The following is a 21,319-nucleotide window of genomic DNA, read 5'->3' on the forward strand; positions in this document are numbered from 1 at the left end:
GTTAGCCTGCATTACCTTGCATATTCAGTTCTTAGCTTAGTTTAATATGGGCTGAAGAAAGCTCTGATTATGGATTAATTGCCTCCCATTTTTTAGAGACTTTTCCAGCTACGAGTTTCTAAGCTATTTGAGTAATTAGACCAGGCTTGTTAAAGAACCATTTGCTTGGTTGCCATCAAGAACTGCCATAAACAGACAAGGCAGGGAAGCTTTTGTAGACGAGAAGAGAGTGGGCTCATCTTTTTCTTAAAGGTTGTCAGTGTGCCACAGAACTAGCAATGTCACTGGCATTCATAATTCTCTGACTCACCAGATGAATCTCAGCAATTTATATTTTTTAAAGTTTCAGGCAAGAATTAAGATCCCAGAATTCTTTCCCAGCCTGGATTGTAATGTGAGTCAGATAAGTATTCTTTCTGTCCTTAAACGTGCTCATCCATCTACTTACCTCTTCCTTCTCTCTTTTTTCTTGCCTGGCTACTGTAGCAGCAGCAGAGGGAAAGGTGGGAACTATTCTTCCCCTCTCTCTTTGATGCTTGCGTTGCCACTACATCAGCAACCCAGGTGCCAGAGATCTGCAGAAATGTAGCATACACCAGTGCAAGGACCTACCTTCCGCCTCTGCTTCTGCCATAGCTGAACAAGGAAAGAAAAGGAGGAGATAACTTGCTAGTATTCCTGCATCCACCAGGTAAGGCTGCGGCAGGGAGGTTAGGATTCAGACTCTGCTGCACTTCCAGTGGCATTATCAGGAGCATGGATGCAAACATGGTTCATAATTACAGCCGGAAAATAATCAAGCTGTTTTCTGACTTCTTAAGAAAAAGCTCAGAGGATTTTGCCCATCACTACCATCAGTAACGTGGGTATGCCAGTGGGCTAGCAGAAATTTGTGTGGGCTAGTTCTGAGGAACCTTTGCAAGGCTTAATTAGTCCCCTTACTTAGGGTGGTTTTTCAACTGACACTAAGATCACTTTACATGTGAATGGTAGCACAATATAGAAATTAGTCATTTTAGAATTAGTGCACACTCTTCTCATTATAGGTCTTTCATTCAGTTTTTGCACACTTCATGGAGGACCAACGTGTGGATGTAATCGGATGCAAGAGCAGATCCGACTACATGATCACTCAGACACTTTGGCACAGGGTGATAGTAGGTATGTGTGAACATTGTTGGCCACATAAACACCAGTCCTAATGCATTTGCTATTAGATTTTAAAAGTCTGGGGGGGAAACCCAAGAAATTTAAATAAGACTAATAATAATTCTCCAGTTTTTGGACACTCTAAACCCTTACTGATGATATGTGGGAACACTTAAATTGGCATATTCTGTACTTATTGAAATCCAAGTTACTTTAACATAGAGTAGTCAATATGGTGCCCTGCAGTGTGGTGTAGTGGTTAGAGTGTTGGACTATAACCTGGGAGACTAGGGATCAAATCCCCACTCGATCATGAGGCTCAATGGATGACTTTGGGCCAGTCACTGTCTCTCAGCCTGATCTATCTCCCAGGGTTGTTGTGAGGATAAAATGGAGAGGGGCAAACCTTGTACACCACTTTGAGCTTCTTGGAGGAAAGGTGGGATATAAATGTAATACATAAATGTTGTTGGACTTGAGCTCCCATAATTCCCAACCCATTAGCTATGCACTGGTTGTTGCTGACGGGAGTTGTAATCCAACAGCATGTGGAGGGCACCATGTTGGTTATCCCTGTTTTAGCATAACTTGGTTGGTCATGCTGTATATTCTCAATACTGTAAAATACTTCCTGATAATTTTGCTTTCACGTGAACTAGATATGGGGGGAGGGTGGGTGTGGGGTGAAGAGAAGGAGGGAAACAATGTAGTGATGAAAAGCTGCCTGCCTTTGTGTAGGTCGGAAGTCTGCTGCTACTTCTTCTGGTGTGTGGCTTTGGAACTGATGTCGTTCAGATTGCCCTTGTGCAGGGAAAGCTTTTTGACAAATAATTTTGTTCAGCCTTGCATTTGTGGCAAAAATATTTCCTTGCCATTTTTTAAATAGCCAAATACTTAATAGGTGCCATCTTGACATGAAATGTGCCTTTAAGCCAGTGCTCATATTGTGAGAAACAGGTAGTAGGACCCTTCATGAAATCTAGTCCATGCCTCTTAACTCGACCCAGTTGTATCCAAGTAATTCCCCCTATAGCCTTCTAAAAACAGTAGGTTGGGGGGGCACAAAAGGTAGAGGAAACAGGCACTGCTGCCCTCCCCCACCTGAAATTAGAGCACTACATACAACTTTCCCATCATACCACATGCTTATCTCTGATTGCAGCATCACCCACATCCTACAACCTACCTTTTTCTTTGATCATTGCCACAGTTCTACTACCTAGGCCCCTTTTGTTTTTGACTCAGTACTGCTCCATGCAGACACAGCTGCTGAAGCCTAACTGTTCTCTTAACTGTTCTGTTGTGCTATTAAATCAGGGGTTGCCAGTCTGCCTGTATTTGAGAAAAATCTCAGTAAATATCACTCAAAAATCCAAAATGCATGAGACTGTTTGCTCTTCCTGCTCAGTTCTTGTTTGCACTTGGCTCAGCCTCTCCTGTGTGCTCCCATTTCACTGGATGCCAGAAATGGACACTGACCCACTCTGAACACAGGAGAGGCTCTTGTCTGAGTGAGCACAGCAGTGGCTGTGCTGTTTTGTCCATTGATGGGGCAGCTGATGGCAGCAGCCATTTTGTGTTATTCCACACATCCTATGACAGCCATTTTGTGACTGGTGCTCATGGCACTTTCTCAAAATTCCACATGTGCCTACTGGCACCCCATGTTTGCTTTTGCATCCCCACATTTGCATGCTTGCTTTCCTTCTTGCAGCTTGGAAATGTTGGTGATTCTTGCTCTGCGGTTCTCATTACAGTCTACGCCTAAAAGCGGATTGTGTCTGCCGCAGATTGATGTTTTGTGGCAGGAACATCTGCTGGCAGCTTAGGCCATGTCTGGACAAGTGGGAAGTTTGGTGGTGGGTCAGGTGAAATGTGCACCTCTAACACCTAAGTGGAGTGAAAGCAGCTCCTGCCCCTGGTTTTGGCAATCCTCTTCTCCTTGCCCGTTATTACATTGGAACCAGCTGAGCATGAACAGTATTGTTATGAGCATGGGGGGGGGCTGGAATGGATGATTTCTGTGGGTCACCTTTCCAGCCTCTGATTTGGAATCCTATGCCTGGGAGGCTGGCTCTGCTAGCCAGATGAATCTCCTTTGTTAATCAAATCGAGTGGCTAGGTAGTTAATGGTCCTATTTAGTTGCCCCAGCAACTGGTGAAAGGGGCTAGTAAGATCCTTTTTGTCATTTTAAACTCTACTGGAGGAGAGTCTCCCCCCCACTCCTGGGCGGGGAGAAGTGTGTTTGGAACTGGAAGTGGGTGTACTAGAGAACTAGGGCTGCAAGCATGCAGAGAGGCTGGCTCCCTGCATCGTGGCGATAGGATGCCCCTGCACCTAGATGGAAAAGCTGGTTATTAGACTGCTGATGCCTTGAACCCCTCCATCCTAAGCTCAGGTTGGAATGTGTGTAAATAAATAAACCATATTTCATAAAGACACCGCAGTCTCCGCTGACCTTCTTCCCAAAGGAAACCAAACCCTGGATGGGCACAGGGACCCCCCTGAAATCTCACCACTTGGAGATTGGGGGAGGCGCGCAACACTGGTGTTAGAAGTGGGATTGAGTTTTCTAGAAGAAGCCTTGGTAGCAAGGTGTGCCTGAGTCAAGATGGAGGGGAGAACAGCATTTCTCCTGGAACAGATGAAATTGATGTTCCAGCTGGACCAGCAGCAAAGGCAGAAAGAACGCCAGGAGGACCAGCAGCAAAGGCAACAGGAGCGGCAGGAGCATTGGAAACGAATGGGAGAGATATATGAAAGCATCTTTGGAGAGAAAAAGGAGACCCCATGTGAGGAGGTGAGAGCCCTGCCTGATCAGCCACTACAAGGGGTCGAGGGTGACCCAGGAGTCCAGCTGCAGAGCACCCAGATGGAGGTGGCTAAAGAGATCCAGAAAGTGGATGGGCAGCTGGAGGGAGTGGGCTGTAAGGAGTTGCAGTCAGTAGTGGAGGAAGAAGAAGTTTTGATTGTCCAGGAGCCTGCCAGGGGGGGAAACAGCAGAGAGCTGAAAGTGAAGCCCCAAGATTTGAAGGAGGACAGGCTGGAAAAAGAAGAGGAAGATGCCTTCGAAGAAAGTAAAATAGAGGCTGGAGAAGAGATGCTGCTGATAGATTTCTCTGCTCCCTGTGTGCCAGCTGTGGAAGAGAAAGTGCAGGAGGAAGAAAAAGCTTCAGACAAAGGTGAACTAGAGGCTGGAGAGGAGCTGCCAGCGCCTGGAGAAATGGCTGTGAAAGAAAAGGTGCAGCAGGAGAAACCTGAGAAGGGAGTTCAAGTCCAAGAGAAGCTCCCAGCGCCTGGAGAGATGGGTGAGATAAAATCCCCAAGTGACTTTGTCCCTTGGGTGCCCCATAATGATCTTGTGGGGTGGGATGCAGCTCCTATGATGGGTGCAGTCCTTGGGCGAATTCCAGCAGTGAGAGGCACCCAGTACCCAGTGAGTTTGGAGGGTAAGAGACACTGGGAGGGTTTCCTGCCTCTGTTTGGGCCCATGTTTCATACTGGAGATTGTGAGGGAGGACAGAGAAGATTTCTTTCTGCCAGCTTGGGTGGACTAGGCCAGCTATCTTTAAGAAGATCCCCCCGGATAAAGACTTGTGGCAGAACTTTGATTTGGCGTTTGGGGCAGGAGACCAAGTGGACTGGCTTGAAGACTATTCCCAGAGCAGAGAGTGGCAAGAACATGGCTACAGCCTGCCATGTGCTGGGGAGGAAACAAATCTGTTCCTGGAAAGGAGTCCCAACCCCCTGCAGGCAGCAGCAGGGATCAGCTTGGACTGGGAACGCCATGAAGCCCCAAGACAAAGAGCCATGTTGGCAACCGCATGGCTTCCGGGTGGGGGTTGTGCTTATGGGACTGTGTAATGCTGTTGATTTGTGCCTTTCTGCATGCTGGTGGGGATATGAGCTGTTTAATGGGTTTTTTTTAGGAATCATGCTGATATGGTTTTTTTTTGTAATAAGATTTTAATGTTTAGGATTTGTTATTCTGTGACTTGGATTGTGGGTGTATGTACAACTGTTTGGGGGAGCAAGGAGTAAGTGTACATGTGGTTGAGGGCATGCTTAAACATGTCAGAAACTCAGACAACTGCCAAGTTATGACGACTGGGTAAGCTGTTGGATGCAGAACTGTGACTGGGAGCTCCAAGAAAGAAGAGGAAGCCCAAAGAGAGAGTAATTAATTGAAAAAGGTGCTGTAAGGGAATGGACTGTTTTTGTACTTGTATGGAAATGAGACTGTAATATGACTATGCTTTTAATGATGTATATTGCAATGTCTTGCTAACCTGTATCTGTTATTTCTTGTAGGAAAAGTTGTTATTCTGTGGTTTGTTTGCAGGTCTGGGACAGACCTCTTTCAGAGAAGGGTGTAGTGTTATGAGCATGGGGGGGGGGCTGGAATGGATGATTTCTGTGGGTCACCTTTCCAGCCTCTGATTTGGAATCCTATGCCTGGGAGGCTGGCTCTGCTAGCCACATGAATCTCCTTTGTTAATCAAATAGAGTGGCTAGGTAGTTAATGGTCCTATTTAGTTGCCCCGGCAACTGGTGAAAGGGGCTAGGAAGATCCTTTTTGTCATTTTAAACTCTACTGGAGGAGAGTCTCCCCCCCACTCCTGGGCTGGGAGAAGTGTGTTTGGGGTTGGTAGTGTGTGTTCGGGAGAACTAGGGCTGCAGGCATGCGGAGAGGCTGGCTCCCTGCATCGTGGCGATAGGATGCCCCTGCACCTAGATGGAAAAGCTGGATATTAGACTGCTGATGCCTTGAACCCCTCCATCCTAAGCTCAGGTTGGAATGTGTGTAAATAAATAAACCATATTTCATAAAGACACCGCAGTCTCCGCTGACCTTCTTCCCAAAGGAAACCAAACCCTGGATGGGCGCAGGGACCCCCCTGAAATCTCACCGCTTGGAGATTGGGGGAGGCGCGCAACAGTATTAATTGCTGAGAGAGACTTTGCTCAGGGAGCATTGCTGCCCCTGCTTAGTTTTAAACACTTGCTGAGGAAGAAGCAGTGTCTTCCATGTTGCTGAGTGCCTGCTGTGTGAAATTAAAAATGAGCACAAACCAACCTTCAGTCTTGGGAGAAGACCTGGCCTGCAAACATTTTAGCCGGGGAAGAATAGGTTCTCCAAAGGGACAAAAGGTAGGATAAAAATGGCAGGGGTGCGGGGGAGGGACGAACCACCTGCTTGCACTAGAATGGCTACTAGAGATAACCATGACATATAAAGCACACTCATCTTATCATTCTGACATATTCACTGTTTTGACCAATGATATACCAGATTTCTGTAGCATTCTTTAGATTAGAACCGTCTTTCAGTTAAGAAGGTTGCCCAGCAGGGGGATAGATAATGTTTTAGCAAATGTTTAGGGGGAAACATCCACCCTGATTTTGGACAGGAAAAAAACCCCATTTAGTTATTGTAATATGCTGTACGATTCTACATACAGTCAGGTGGGCCTAATTCCAGTGCTTTCGAGGTTTTAACCACTTGAAACTGTGTGTTGAAATGTGCTTAGAGGTGGGCACAAAGAGTGCAAAGTACAAAGTATTTTTCTTACATTATCGAAGTAATCCTTACAAGAACCTTGTTAAGGCAAACCAGGATAATTATGCCCATATTGCAAGTGGTGGGGGAGCTGAGAGTTGTTTGCCTAAGGTAGCCAATGTGGTGCCCTCTAGATTCTGGCTGGAGATGATGGGAGTTGTAGTTTAGCAACATCTGGAAGGGATTACATTGGCTACTTCTAGCATAAGGTGACCTAGGAAGTTTGTGCATTTCCTGGATGGCACCTTTAGCCACTGGGTTACACCAGCATTTTGGGGTGGCATTTCTTCCATTTTAGGTCAATACTGCATATATTTCTTCTTGGTTTTGACTTTTCACATACTGCAGCATGAACAGCAGCTCTCCACAATACAGTAGTATTTATTGATTGAAAATCTCAGTTCAAGTTAGCTTTTGTACATGATTCCAACATGTACAAATGAAAAAGTATTGTATTTTGATTCTCACTACTGCTATTATTAGTATTAGTCTTTTGCCATTTTACTTGACAACATTTATTTTAACTTTTGGGCATTTATACATTGCCAAAATTTACTTTCATTGTTAATATAGTTTAAATAATATTTTACTCTTGAAATGTCTACTCTTTAAGCTTCATGTTGCTCATGGCAGTTCAGTTTTGTCAGTATCATAATAGCTTAACCATTCCTTTCAGATCATAAACAGCATCTTAATAAAACAATGAGCTTTTATATAGAGATCTACATAGTTGATTAAGAGTCTAATATGAAGATTGTGTTAAAATCAAACATTTTTACAGTACAGCAAATACATTTTATACATTTTTGGAATCCCTCTTTCTATATGGGCTATTACACTGCTGAAAAAAACAAAACCAACCAATAATTTGTGGTAACATTTCTTCCATTTGAAAAAAAACACAATCAATCAGCTAGTCAATTAACTTACAAAGCCCTCTAAATGCTGGGGAAGTGTAAAGCCTTTAGGTTTGCCCAACTAGAAAGTGATTTAATAAGTCATTGTAGTCCCAAGACTCAAAAACCACTGTTAAGCATTTGCTATTGCAGGACAAAAATGGGGAAGGTGGTGGGAAATCAGTAGCTGACAATAATGTTATGCCACTTTCAGCCTTTGAATTTTTTTCAGAGAAACCAATAAAAGTTACCCCAAAGGTTATCTAGTTGAATCTGCCTGTGTGCCACAAGTCCCTTATGTAAGTGGTCCTTTACGTATATGCCTATATAATTTCTTCTTTTAAAATGCCAGAGGGGAGGAACTCTACTTCTTTTCTCAACAACGTGTTTAAATGCCCAGCCATTTTTAGACTTGCATGTTTTGGCTGATAGCTATACCTGATTTTTCCCCACAATGAACTCTATGGCTCCCCACCTTTTCTGCACCAAACTACTGGCCTCTGTTTTTCATTATTACAGTATTTTAGTTATCAAAAAACCTGTTAGTACCCCCCTTTCCCATTAGTACTTTTCTTTTTAGGACACAGGTTTTAATAATTATTATCCTCAACAAACTCTAAATTGGTTTGACTGCAGAGTTCTTCAACATCTGTTGCAGAACAGAACCATGGCATATTGCAGAGGATTCTGGGACATGTTCAAGAGCCTATACTCATTTTGTGTGGGGCGCTACCCCAGCTGTTGGGCCCAGTGTCATCCCATGCAAACTGAGACCAACTCCTTTAGAATGTGCCTAACGTTCTCCTGATAGCAGTGCATGACATGGAAAGATTGGCCATAGCAACTTAGAAGCCATTTGCAAATATTGTCACTAAAAAGTCCATGTTCAGCTTCCCAGAAGCTCTAGGGTTTATGTATGTGCTGTGCATTGCGAAGGACAACATGAGATATGATGGCAACATACCCACTTGTTTAAATCTAAGCTTCCTCTAATCAAGTGTTAAGGGTGTGTGGGAAGTCCAATTTTAGAGCAAATGGGTATTAAGATGTTAAATCCTCACTCTGACAATGGATTAGCAATCTGCAGTTAGGTTCCCCGGGTGTTTTTCTTCTTCAGTAAAGTATGCTTATAAGCTAGGAGAAAGACGTTGTGGGGAGATGACAATGCCCCTTGTAACACCCAGAACCCAGAAAGGTCTGTTCTGCTGTAGACAGCAAGAGCAACAGCACCTGGCACATACTATTGTTGTTCTTGATATTGTTCTGTTGAGTATGTAATTTTAGAGTTTTTATCTTGTCTATGTTATTGTTTTTGAAGGCCATTTCTACTATTTCAATAAGAAAGCTAGCTATTAGTGTTTAATCTGAACTAAATGTAATCTTATCCACAAGCCCCCTTTGCTCTAAAAAAATAGACCCCCCCACCCGGTTTATATGTGATGGGGCAGACCTGGGTTTTAGCAAACAGGCCTGCTGCTCTCAAGCTTGGCCCTAAAACATATAGGTTGGTATATGACCAAGTCATACTTTGAGTAGACCCACTGAAATCAGTGGACATATGTTAGTCAAGACTACCTTAAATCCATGGATTTTAATGGGTCTGCAGTGAGTACGTTTGAGTCATATCCATAAAAGTTTGATTGAGCAGCTCATAGTGCTATGTAACTCCTGGAGGATGTTGGCATGGGAGGTAGCATGGCAGAGGTGGGGGCTGCTTCTGGAACTAGTGGGAATCACATCTTGCTGTGACGATGGTCATCTCAGAACCTTAACATTACCATTTCAACATCTGGACATTAACACAGACACACACACCATTCAAAGCCAATTTCTGTACTATGTACAATAGACTCAATCAAAATGTGATTCTCAGGCCATTATATGAAAGACAATGATATGCCAGATGTCAAGGTTCAGTTTTAATTAACATTCTGTTTGATTTTTGAAACTGGATAATTCTGATAATTTATATACTTTAAGTGCACGCTTCCATCCAGTTAATAATGAAAATAGGAACAACCTGGGTCTAAAATCATGATGTGTATATATTTGTTTTCATATACATATATCCACTGAGCCCCAGTTTACTACAAAAAGAAGGCTGCTTATCATACATTGGAAAGGCGTGCCTGAAGAAGTTAACTACAGTATTACTGACAAATGAAATCTACGTTACAATATATACCTCTGGATCTGTTTATTTCTTCTCTAATACAGGTAACAATTATGAAATATTTTCTTATATCTGTTGATAAATGATCAGGCAAAACTGAAACTATAATCATTGATGGGGGAAAAAGCCATGTGTTTCTTAAAACAACATTTAACTTGAAACCTCCATATCTGACAAGCTCAGGAGAACCCCTTCCTGAAAGTCCTATTACTTGACCATCAGTGATTAGAAACTCAAAAGAATCCAGATCAACTTTATATTGGCCATGTAGCCTCATGTAACCATAATCTGTAGCAATTAGAAGTATAGCCTATACACCTGAACATCAGATCCTCCTAACATTTAAAAAAATCTACTTCAAGCCATTCAGTTAAACAAGGAGTACTGTATTTCAGTTCGCTGGGCAAAGACCATGTTTCTTCTGTATTCAGTGCTGTATCTAGAACACTGCTGGTATTAAATGTTAAATTGCAGTAGCTGTGGTATGATTGCGCAAAGGCTGTGCATTGCATCATGAAGTCAATGATAACGAATGCAATAGAATGTAAAACCATAAAATAGTATTTTTATACTTACCAACAATCGTTAAATGATGAAGACCCAGCCCCCAATCTTCCTCTGCTACATTCTTTCAAACATGTTATTTTGAATTGATTATATTATACAAGATTTTAAAATGTACAGAAGTGATTTATGCTTTTTTGGGTGAGGGAAGAACAGGATACTGATTAAAAGTCAATTTACTGTTCCAATCGCTCTCTGACTTTTTATGTACTTTTTGTTTCCTTTTCAGCCATAGATTCTGCCGGATTGACTTGCTATGGTGTTGCATTCTGCCTTCCTCTAGGAAGGGGCCTCAGCTAGCTGATGGCCCAAGAATGTTAACCTTGCACTTATAGCAGTTAACCTTCATCTTGCAAAGCTCCACAGGGTCCCAATGTATACTCAGAGCCCCACATGAGCAGAGTCTGCTCTGAGGATTTGAAGGTCCGGCAAAGCATTGCTCAAGTATTTTCCTGACAGTGGCATAGTGGGCAAGCTCTTCCTCACATCAGAGCTCTTGTGCACACTGCAGTTTGTGGGCAAGGGCTAAGATTCCCCCTTTTTCATTGGGAAAAGTGAAGGAAAAAGAGCACCACCCATGAACAAAAAAGTCAGCTGCTGTACTCAGGAATAAGAATCATGTGGCTCACTAAGGAAAGGTCAGCTCACTGTAAGGAAGGGGAGATACATAATGGAGTTTCCACTATAGAGAAAAATGTAATGTATGCATATATAAATTAAAAAAATTGAATAAAGGTAATAGCAGATGGAACAGTGTTGCCAGATAGTCATTTTGAAATGTATATACCACAGTCCCCAAAGTGTTGTATTTTTAAAAAAGACAGAATGCATGCGGGGGGGGGAAGGAGAGGAAAAACATTGCTCAGAAATGCCTCACCTCACTTCACCTCAGGCAGCCAAGGACCCGAGGAATATTGGCTATCCTCCATGCCTAACCCAATGTAAAGAAGGTACGGGATTTCCTCTACTTTGGCAAAACTCCGAAGTACTTTCTATGTCCCTTCCCCAACAGCACTTCCAGAGAGAAGCAGCACATAATTTATCTAGGGCTATGGGCACACTACTTGCTTGCAAAGCAGCCAAAATAGTTTTTCTGCTGCTTTTTAAAGAGATTTTGCCCTCGGCTGGACACTCTTCCCTTCCTCACTGCTAACTTCAGACCTTTCAGGACCACCCACAGCAAAGTGTTGGGCCAATCACTTTCTCTGCTTGAGCCTGCAGCAAAGCATTTCCATTGGCCACACCTGGAAGGCAAACGGGTTGATCTGCCAATCACTTGTGAAGTCTGCCTGAAGCTGTTTTTTTTTTAAATAAAACAAACGCACTCAACCCGATGCAGTGAGGTTTTAGAATAAAAAAATGGTGGCAATTGACTAGCATTGTGTGCTAGTTTTCAGAAAACAGAGACACACTGGGACCAGCACAACAGTGTGTCTCTACTCTATGGAAAAGGAAGAAAGCCCTTTGTGCTTTACTCTGCTACTATTGCTCTAGGTGCTACTGCAGTAGCAGCAGCAGGGCTGAGATGTACAGCAATATTGCCTTCCCTACTTGGAGCAACAGCTGCACGACTACCCCCCTCTCCAGCCATCCAGCATTCTCTCTCCCACCCATACTGTTGTCTGAGATGTTAGGAACTGCTTCTAAGCTGGCCACCCCATCCCCAAGTTGGTCCAAAGATGGTTGCTGCACTGATCAAGTCTGAATGCCTGCATATTTGTGTACAAGAGTGCAAACTCACGTGGAGGCCCCCAGATTCTCATACACAGATGAGACTTCTCTCATGTCTGGCAACACTGCAATGGAACATGGCTTAGCTGCACAAACATACACGCAGAATATTATGCACATGTGGAGACATACACACATACACACGCACGCAAGAAAGAATGTGTATTTTGATGGAGATTCTTGGAAATAGACATTCTTAGCAAATATGGATGACAGATCAATTGTAATTTATTTTCTTTTAACACTGTATCATCATAAAGAAAACTGGTATAAATGAAAAAATCTATTTCAAATATCTACATCTAAAATTTTAGGCAGTGAAAAAGCACTTCATTGACAAGGAGTGTGGAATGATGAATGTTAATTGTCAGAAACTGCTGAATGCCTTTTTTTTAGTTGCCACAAACAAATTCACATATCAGAACGAACAATACTGCTAAATATTCTGTTTTTGTTTTCTTTTGTTAAAACGCACTGGGGAAAAGAAAAAGAAAAAAAGAAAGAAAAACATCCCCTCCCCCCTGGAAATTCATACATATTTCAAAGTTTTGAAATTGAAGCAATATTTAGAACCATAGATGAAGAAACACTGTGGCATTGGTGTAATATACACAATGCACTGCTCTCTCGCTCTCTCACTCTTTAAATCTGTAATGTACATCAAATACTTTACAACAATGCATTAACAAAAGGCAAGAAACATCTTGCTGTACAGAGGAAACCCCAAATGCAACTTGAAGCCTAGATTCACAATGGATGAGGAGAGGAAACAAAGTGTGAGAAGCTGTCCCCCTTAAGGTTTGTAAACTGTTCATTTTCTTGTGCTTAACTCTGGACCTATATCGGCTGTTGCACCTTCCCCACTTTCCTTCAGCCACATTCAGTGTACAGCACTATTTGTTTTACATTCTACATACAAGGGTCAACTGTAAAGCTGCCCCCACACAATATATTTCTATATCTATATATAGAGAGACAGGATTATATAGATACAGAAATAGATATACATTTCCCCCCTTTCTAATGACCCTCCCGTGCTTAACGTCCAATTCTTTTAGCCATCTAAAAGTATCTTAAAAGTTTTCCACACTGATTATCAGGGCCTTCCTATGGAACAGGCTTTAACAAACTAAATTTGCAGGAAAAGAATGTCTCGTGGTATGCATGCACATGCACAGTTCCCGGACCTTTTTTTTTCTTGCCCAAATCTCAAACCCAGGAATCTGGAGATGCTGGATAGTGACTTGTTTCATAATTGAGTTCACTGTAGGGCCGAGCAGCTGAGTAGAAGTCGACATAGTTGCCGGTGGACTTGAGTCCCAGATGCATATTGTACTCGCTTGCAGGTGGGCGATGATGCACTTGGTCCTCAAAGAAGGACTCGTCATAGTTTCTTGTTGAATTCTGAAATGGCTGATATGGTTCATAATCTTTTCTAGTGGGCTCCTGTGGAACTGGCTGTGTTGAAACCTATCAACAGAACAATAAGCCTCAGCTTGTTAGGTATTACTGTGATGGTGGGAAGCAAGCTGTGGTTTGTGAGGAGGGGGGCAGATAAAATGTTTTCATTTTAATGATGCTCATTGGAGTGGCAATATGAATGCTTCCAGCATTTCAGCAGCTACATAGATAATCTCACAACTTTCCTAAATTAATTCTACTGTTTTGCTTGATCTTTCTAAACTGATTGGTTTGCATTGATTACTGTTCCTAATAGCTTTTTGCTTAAAGAGATGGTTAAAGAGCAAAGGCTCTGACATGGGGTCGCTAACCTTTTTAAGCCTGTGAGCACATTTGCAAAATGGAGAAACTGTTGTGGGAAATTGTTCTGCTACAACAGAATGCTCCTTTCAAGTTTAATTTCATTAGGGGTAGGGGAGACTGTGGGTGCCACATCAGCAACATCTGTCCTAAGCCCTGAGGTAAAAGGCCTTGGAAATGCCTTATTGTATATAGCATAAGACTGATACCTTTTCCCAGACAGTTCTCTGCTGTATATTCAAGCTCCAGTTAAAGAAGCATGAGAAATAAACTACCAACAGGTAGTTGCAAAATGGAGGAATACCAAATGCACAATGAGATTTAGGCATTTACTGACCTTTGAGGACAAGTAAGAGTCAAGGAGCTAATTTCCTACATTGCATCTCCTGCCTCACTTATTCAGGCAGCAAACTAACTCAAATTATTGGATTTTTTAAAGCCTTGAGTAGTTGCTAAAGAATTCTTGTAACCTACATACTGACATAGAGACAGGATTTGCTCCGTCTTTTCAGCAGCTGCTCAAGACTGTTCTTTTTTGCTTTGCTTTTTATAACAACTTATGTATCCCCCAGTCCCATGATCCTGCTGATCTATCCTGCTGATTTGACTAAGGGTGTTATCTTGATTTATTGTGATATATCCAATTGCAATTTAGTCTGTTGCCAGCAGCTTTGGCAGCAAAAAGTGGTATTTTTATTGTTGTTGTTGTTATTTAATCCAGAGATAAGGATACTTTTTGGTATTAAGATTGTGATAAAAAGTAGTTCATTCCATAATGCCAGAAAAATAAATTGTATTGAAAATTTGCACTTAATCTGTACTCTGGAGTGTAAGGTGCTGGGATTCCCAACCCAGGGACTCAGGCAAAGGAGTTAATGGCCTGATCTCTGTTGCACTGCAGTATAACCCATATAATGGACAGAGATGAAACTCCTGCCCTTCAGCACAGCCAGACCAAGCGATCGGAGGACTCTCTCTCTCTCTAACTCTTGCACAACACTTGGTCCCTCAGTCTGAGCAGCTTCTTGTTCATGTAGCCAAGCTGACTGCCTCACCTCACTGTCTTCTCTGGAACATGACCCTGACCTTGCCCTGCCTTTGGCCCTTAAATCCTAATCTTTTTGATCCTTAGACCTTATCTGTTTGGGTTCAGTATCAATATTTATTTCAGTCACAGACCAGCCAGTATTTGGGTTATGTCTTCTATCTGGCACCAAGGGCCGGCTCCACGAATGCGGCGGCCCTTGGGCATTAGCCTGCCCCAGGCCCCTCTGCTTCCCTTCTGCGATCCTGCGGATTGCAAGACGAGCTTCCAAACCGCCCGCCATCCCCTGCCATCCCCAGCGCTTCACCTACCTTTCTCTACTGTTCGCACAGGGTTGCCATCAATAAAGATGGCGGCCGAGGTTTCCGTAAGGGACTGAAGCCTTTGCCGCCATCTTGGTTGATGGCATGCAGCGCGCAAAAGGTAGGTGAAGCGCTGGGGATGGCGGGCGGCTCAGAAGCTCATCTTGCGATCCATGGGACCATGGAAGGGGAGCGGAGGGCCCCTCAGGAGCCCCCCAGGGGCTCCTAGAGGTGCGGGGCCCTCAGGCCAGTGCCCAACCTGGCTGCCCTTTGGAACCGACCCTGCTGGCACCTCATACCTTTATCTGCTTGATCTGCTACCTTTAAACTATGGTTTGCTCAAAAAGCCATGAGTTATCTCACCGATGAGCAAATAAGCTGTGGCTTGTTTCTCCAAAGTTTGTTTTGTTTTCCAGAGACTCTTCTCTTATGGCTCAGTAGCATGGCAAATGTCTGGGGTGGGGTGGCCAAACAAGCCATGGTTAAGTAATGCTGTTGAGGTCAGACATAATGTCAAACCATAGATAAAACAAACCATAGTTCATAAGTCAAAAACAAACCAAGGCTTCACGTTGTTGGTTGGCCCCAAACAAACCATGGTTAGCCTGCGGGGTTGGGTTTGCATGTCCAAACAAATCATGGCTATTTGTTGTGTGCAAACCAGGCCACAACCTCTCCCTTTAGCAAGGCCCAATGAAACAGAGCAAAAGAAAAGTATATTTTCTCTTTTATTTAAGTTACAAAAAACGTCAGCAAGCCATTAACCAGAAATTCTTGACATTTTGGCAGGACATTCTGACATTTACTGATACATCTCAAGACTAAATGATTTTGGCAAGTGACCAAATTTAATCCTCTTTTTTAGCCTTTATCTGTAAAGGATGACATTTACAATGGCAGGTCCATAAATTTCCAAAAAGAAACATTATGGCACAAACATATCTGACATTTACTGATATGTCTCAAGAACAACATAGTGTCTTCAGTAAAGGGCTGAATTTTACTCTTTATTTCTATATTTGACTGGTAAATATTATTATTTTCTGGGGCTAATTGGGAATAGTTCAGAATTATGAAGCAAAGAATTGTTCTTCAGATATTAGGAATAATCTAGAAGCATTGCAGATATATTAATATTTTTTTCCAGAAAAACAGTATCAATAATTGCTATCAGATAGTTTTATACAAACATTGCCAGAACGGCATGATTACATAGTTCTTCCTTGCAGGAAGGATGTTCGTGATGGAGAGAAAGACAGGAAAAACTGAGCTTTGCCTTGTTATTATGCCCTTGCACCTGTGCTGGGACCAGTACAGTACTAAGTTTATGGCATTAATTCCACATTATCTTAAAATTTCTGTTGCGTGAAAAACATTAAAATGATGGCAAAAATGCTAAAATAAATCTGGGATTATACCAAGAGTCTACAAAATGCCTGGCATGCTTGTGAGCCTAGTTTTCCTTACCTGGTAGCCTATACACAATTTGTAATTTCTTTATGTGCTTAGATTCTGTTTTGGCTAAAAAGCAGAACATTGCTCTGGCCACATACCTGGTTGTGTTTAATATCTTCAGCAGGTGCACCATAAGAATTTCTGTACAAAGTAGAGATTCCAGTGTTCTGAGCTAAAGATGGAGAGAGAAAAAAGAAACGGTGTTACCAAACAGCAAACCAGCTCTGTGGGCAGCAGCAGGAGGTGAAAAGGGCCAATTTGGTGCTTAAACCAGGAAGTACCCTAATGTCTGTAGTACAGGCACACTGACAACATTGTGGTGATGGTCCCATCTCAATAAGGATATTGCAGAACTGGAAAGACACAAAAAATGACGAAGGAGTTGGAGCATCTTTCGGTGAAGAAAGACTTGGGGCTTATTGGATGGAAACACGATAACGATGGATAAAATTATGAGTATGTTATGACATAACTTTTCTTCCTCTAATACTAGAACTTGGAGTCACCCAATGAAGTCTTATTGGCAGGAGGTACAGGTCATATTTGTTCACACAACAGAGCATTATAATTTGTATTGTTCATTACCACAAAATGCGACATTATCTCCGCTACGAACAAAACACGAGTCAGGAACATTGTAACGACGTTAAAGTCTAAATTACAAATTCACAACTTTTACATGTACAGTAAACAACCCACCTGTAATCAGAGACAGCTTGTTGTTGAAAAGAGCATGTGAATAACTCATAAATGCCAAGCTGTGATTCTTCCTTCTGTGGGCACAACACTCTGATGGGGATCAACCTCAAAAATCCTGAGCAAGGGCAGTTGAGATGGGTGTACACAATCCCTTGCATACATTAAGGAAATGAGAAAGCCTGGCTGCTTATACTGCAAAATAGCCCACTACTGAGGCCTGCCTCATAGCCTGCAGGATTTCTAGGGAAGTGTGAGAAACAGCTGTTAAATCTGGTTCCGCATCAATGAATAGTTGACTGTAGCTATCCAAAACTTACTACTAGACAAGGGAGCACAAATGAGGAGAGCACATAGGAAAGGGATATGTTTATGTGGTAGGAAGGCTTTCATAATGATGTGCTTTGCAGTTGCCTAAATAAATGATTGTTCAAATTCCTGGTGATTTCAAGATGATGGTTTCAGACTGATACAATGTGCAGTTACAGCTCACCTCCAATCTCTCCTTTCTGAAAAAGCTTGTGGAATGTGGGGTTGCCCCGACACTTGGGTCACGGCTTGACCTGTGTATGACACTGAAGCTATGGTTTTGACTTTCACTTTTGATTTTATCAACAGGAATTATGATACCTTATTGGTTCTGTTAGTGATTTCAGGGGCTCTTTGAAACTGTTGATAAGTTGTTCATTATGAGACTCTGGAACTCAGTAGGCATTTATTTATTTAGATATTTTTATACCACTTACCACAACCATCTTAAGTGCACAAAATTTAAAAAATAAAATATTTGAATAAAAACACAATACAAAGGCAGTCCAATATAGAGCACCTTACAGTAGTCCAACCTTGATCCCTTTGCTGAATGGGTCCTGTTCATTCCTTGTGGGCAAGTCACAGACAGATGTAACTGTAGGTGCTTGTTAGCTTTCCAATATCTTCATTTGGAAATATATTCACTCTCCTGCCCAGTGTGTATGTGAGGTCACAGTATTGTGTGCTCAGAAATTTGGAGTGAGATAGCATCAGTATATTGATGATACTGATATATAATGCTCCTTTTATTCTGAAACAAATGTTGTATTTTGATTTTTGTAATGAGGGATTTGATAATAGGACTGACAGGTAAAGCTGAGTCTGAAGAAGATTAAATGAAAAGATCTGATGATATGGAGAGGCTGTACATCTAAGTACATTAGTGACAATGTTGGAACCAATTATTGTTACTGGTGGGGGTGTAACCGTAAACACAAAGGTTCTCAGCCCATGCCTTAGCCCAGATCCTTTCAAGTATCAGGCCTGGGAGTAATGGGCTAATCTCACAGGTAACTCTTGCTGCTGTTTTCTTCTATCATCTCCCTTTCCTTCTCTGCCAGTACTTATCTGGAGGCAGGAATGGCTCAACATTCTAACTTGGCTTTGTGCTGATTACAATGCGTATGTGTTTGAAAACTTTATGGCTACATAAATGCTCATATCTCTGGTCTTGGAACACATATATTTATACATATCATATGCAACTCAACCTGAAGGAAGTCCTGCATACATATGATCTGTCCAAGGAATTTTAAAAAAAGGCCCACCAAGCTGAGATTTTGTATTAAGCTTTATTGAACGGTTGTTAAGTTTGGTTGAACCCATTTCCTTTTCATGCCTCTTGAGGCTCTTTTTCAAGGTGTCGTATACATTTCACACACAAAGAGAATAATTTTTCTTTCATTTATTCTTCCCTTTCTCTTCAGACAAGGCTTAATTTGATGCAATACCAACTTGCCATGAGCTCAGCTGAGATAACCTGAAAAAGCAAATAAGACTTGTGATTTCCTGTCATCAATCAGACAATGCAAGCTGTTATAGATCAATTATTTTTTGCTTATTTGTCTAAGCTCGTAAAGAGCTGAATATATAGAAGGGCAACAATGAAGCTAATGCCTGTGTATCATCCCCCCCCTTGTTAAAAGCAGTGGGTGTAGAGGAGGCAGAGAGAGAATTCCAGGCAAAATGAGGGGGGAAATGGGGTGGGGGGTCAATTATGTGCAAATAAGCTTTGGTGTAACAACCAAACTAACAAAAATAATGAAAAGACACAACAGTTAAGTGAAATAAACTTTAAAAAATGCTTAATTTAAATTAGTTGCCTTTGCAAAAATTGCTTAAAAAGCTCAGATGTGGTGCAACTCTTAACAAGCAGCAATATATTTATATGGCCTTCTGTGTTGCCAGATTAGATCCTGACAAGCAAGGGTGTCTCTCTAGCTATGCATACTGGAGCTAAGCAAACCTGTCCTTCAAAACCCAGGCATGAATTTCAGAGACAGTAAGTGGCAAAAAAGCACAAATGGCAGCAGAGCCCAATATACAGCCTTTTTCAAGTGTTTGAGTTGTTGGTGTGTGCTTTTTAATATAAAGGGTAAATTTGAAAAAGTTACATTATACAGATACACTAATGAAGACAGAAGCTGGAATTAGCTATGTAGTAACGTGTGAAGTGACACTGACTTGGTTTCAAAGACTGAAATCCAATACCAAAATACAATACCTTGTCAGAATGCAGAAGCTGTCTTTTGCTTGGTTCTTCACAAATTCTTCATGGATCAAAATCTAACGAGGAGTGAAGGAATCATATGCTCCACATTGGCTTTGCGATCTAGATTATTGTTTTTGTACATTTTGTTTCATCTTTTGACTCCATTAGATGAAATCCAGTGAAAATCTGAAGAATTTGGCAATCAGTAGCAAACTGTGTTAGATCCTAAATGTAACAGAATTGCTGTTAACAACACTTTTAGACTAGTAGCTCATGAGAAATTTAATTCCTGGTACCATACAGAATCGCAACAAGGAACAACTATCAAGCACCTACATCCCATGCTATTTTCTATTTTGTGGCAATTCCCTTCCTCCATCCATGCTCTTCTCTACTCTTTTCTTGCTGGTTCACCACGAGGCTTACTAACCCAGAATCCATTTTGTGCTCCCTCTTTCCTCTCTGGCTTCGCTTGCAGCCAACCTCCTACCTTCTCCCTCTCCTTCGGCTGTCAATCCTTTTTCTGTTCTTTGGTCTCTTTCTACATCTGTGCAGCCTTTCCTGTAAATGCCTGGGACCTCTCTCTGACCTTCCAGCATCCAGCCTTTTATGCAGCCACTGTAAATGTCTCTGTAACACTACACAGCTGCTGCTATCCTGTCATGTCACTTTTGGCTTGTCTGTGGTTTTGTTTCAGTTGTACCTTCTGCATCCTCAAAACACTCTCCTCCAAGCCCAGTACTAGGGTGGAGCAGAAAGTAGGAGCTGGAAGGCCATTTAAAATGGCATGGTGGCCTTATTTGGCCTGTGAGGTATGAGTTCATCCTCCCTGGGTTAAATAGAATTAAATGCTATAAATGCTTGTTACTACTTTCGTTAACATCTGTAAATACCCTATCCTATCTGTTCTCTCAGTAGCTGATCCTCCCTCTCTCTCACCATGTTTATGCTTCACTAATTGCCTACCAGGAAACTCCCCTATAGTTGCTCTTTTCAAGAAACTTCCCTAGAGCCGCACACCTCCCATGTGCCTGTTCCTATGTGTACCATACCCACGTGGCAGAGAAATTCTCATCCTTTTCCAATCAAAATAAAATGTGCCATTCTCACAGTTGCACAGTTAAGTTTATGGAGAGTGTTTTGCTTGCTTCCCCGTCTAACCCTTTGCCTGCTGGCTCCTTTTCATTGCCTCCTTGGGAAGAAAAGGCAGGAGAGCTTACTTCAACAGTGGTTTTAATAAATTGAGAAATTAATAACTTCAAGTTTACATTGGTTCTGTGCACAAGCAGAATGTTTAATGCAGCAATGCAACATATCTCCAGCTCTCTATTGCCTTCTGCCTAAGCTTTTGGTTAATGTAGGACACGCTCGTTCCTGTAGCGGGGAATGGAAGGGGAACCACCACTGAGGTTGGTGAGCAGCAGACCAGTTTCTTAAAGTAACCACCATTGGAAATCATTTG

The 21,319-nt window shown here is 42.1% G+C and overlaps 1 protein-coding gene and 1 long non-coding RNA gene across 10 annotated transcripts in view; one reads left to right on the forward strand and one right to left on the reverse strand.

Annotated features, from left to right (window-relative positions):
* The window catches only part of LOC133390408 (uncharacterized), a 29,697-nt gene extending 21,789 nt beyond the window's left edge, over positions 1-7,908 (forward strand). The window contains exons 2-4 of the long non-coding RNA XR_009764395.1: positions 487-691; positions 1,047-1,161; positions 7,839-7,908. This is a non-coding gene — a long non-coding RNA (uncharacterized LOC133390408). The remainder of the gene's footprint in view (positions 1-486; positions 692-1,046; positions 1,162-7,838) is intronic.
* A 4,414-nt stretch (positions 7,909-12,322) lies between these two features.
* CTNND2 (catenin delta 2) overlaps positions 12,323-21,319 on the reverse strand; it is a 1,018,171-nt gene continuing 1,009,174 nt past the window's right edge. For 8 of the 9 annotated variants that reach the window (XM_061589265.1, XM_061589272.1, XM_061589259.1 and 5 more), the window contains 2 exons: positions 16,736-16,809; positions 12,323-13,544 (listed from right to left, as the gene is read on the reverse strand). In XM_061589265.1, the coding sequence (XP_061445249.1) occupies positions 13,284-13,544; positions 16,736-16,809 (335 nt within the window). In that variant the 3' untranslated portion in view covers positions 12,323-13,283. Of the gene's footprint in view, positions 13,545-16,735; positions 16,810-18,950; positions 19,126-19,869; positions 20,083-21,319 lie in introns of those variants that run through there. The other variant, XR_009758379.1, reaches the window with a different exon arrangement.

This window comes from Rhineura floridana, chromosome 1, assembly GCF_030035675.1.
Source record: "Rhineura floridana isolate rRhiFlo1 chromosome 1, rRhiFlo1.hap2, whole genome shotgun sequence".
NCBI classification, from domain to species: Eukaryota; Metazoa; Chordata; class Lepidosauria; order Squamata; family Rhineuridae; genus Rhineura; species Rhineura floridana.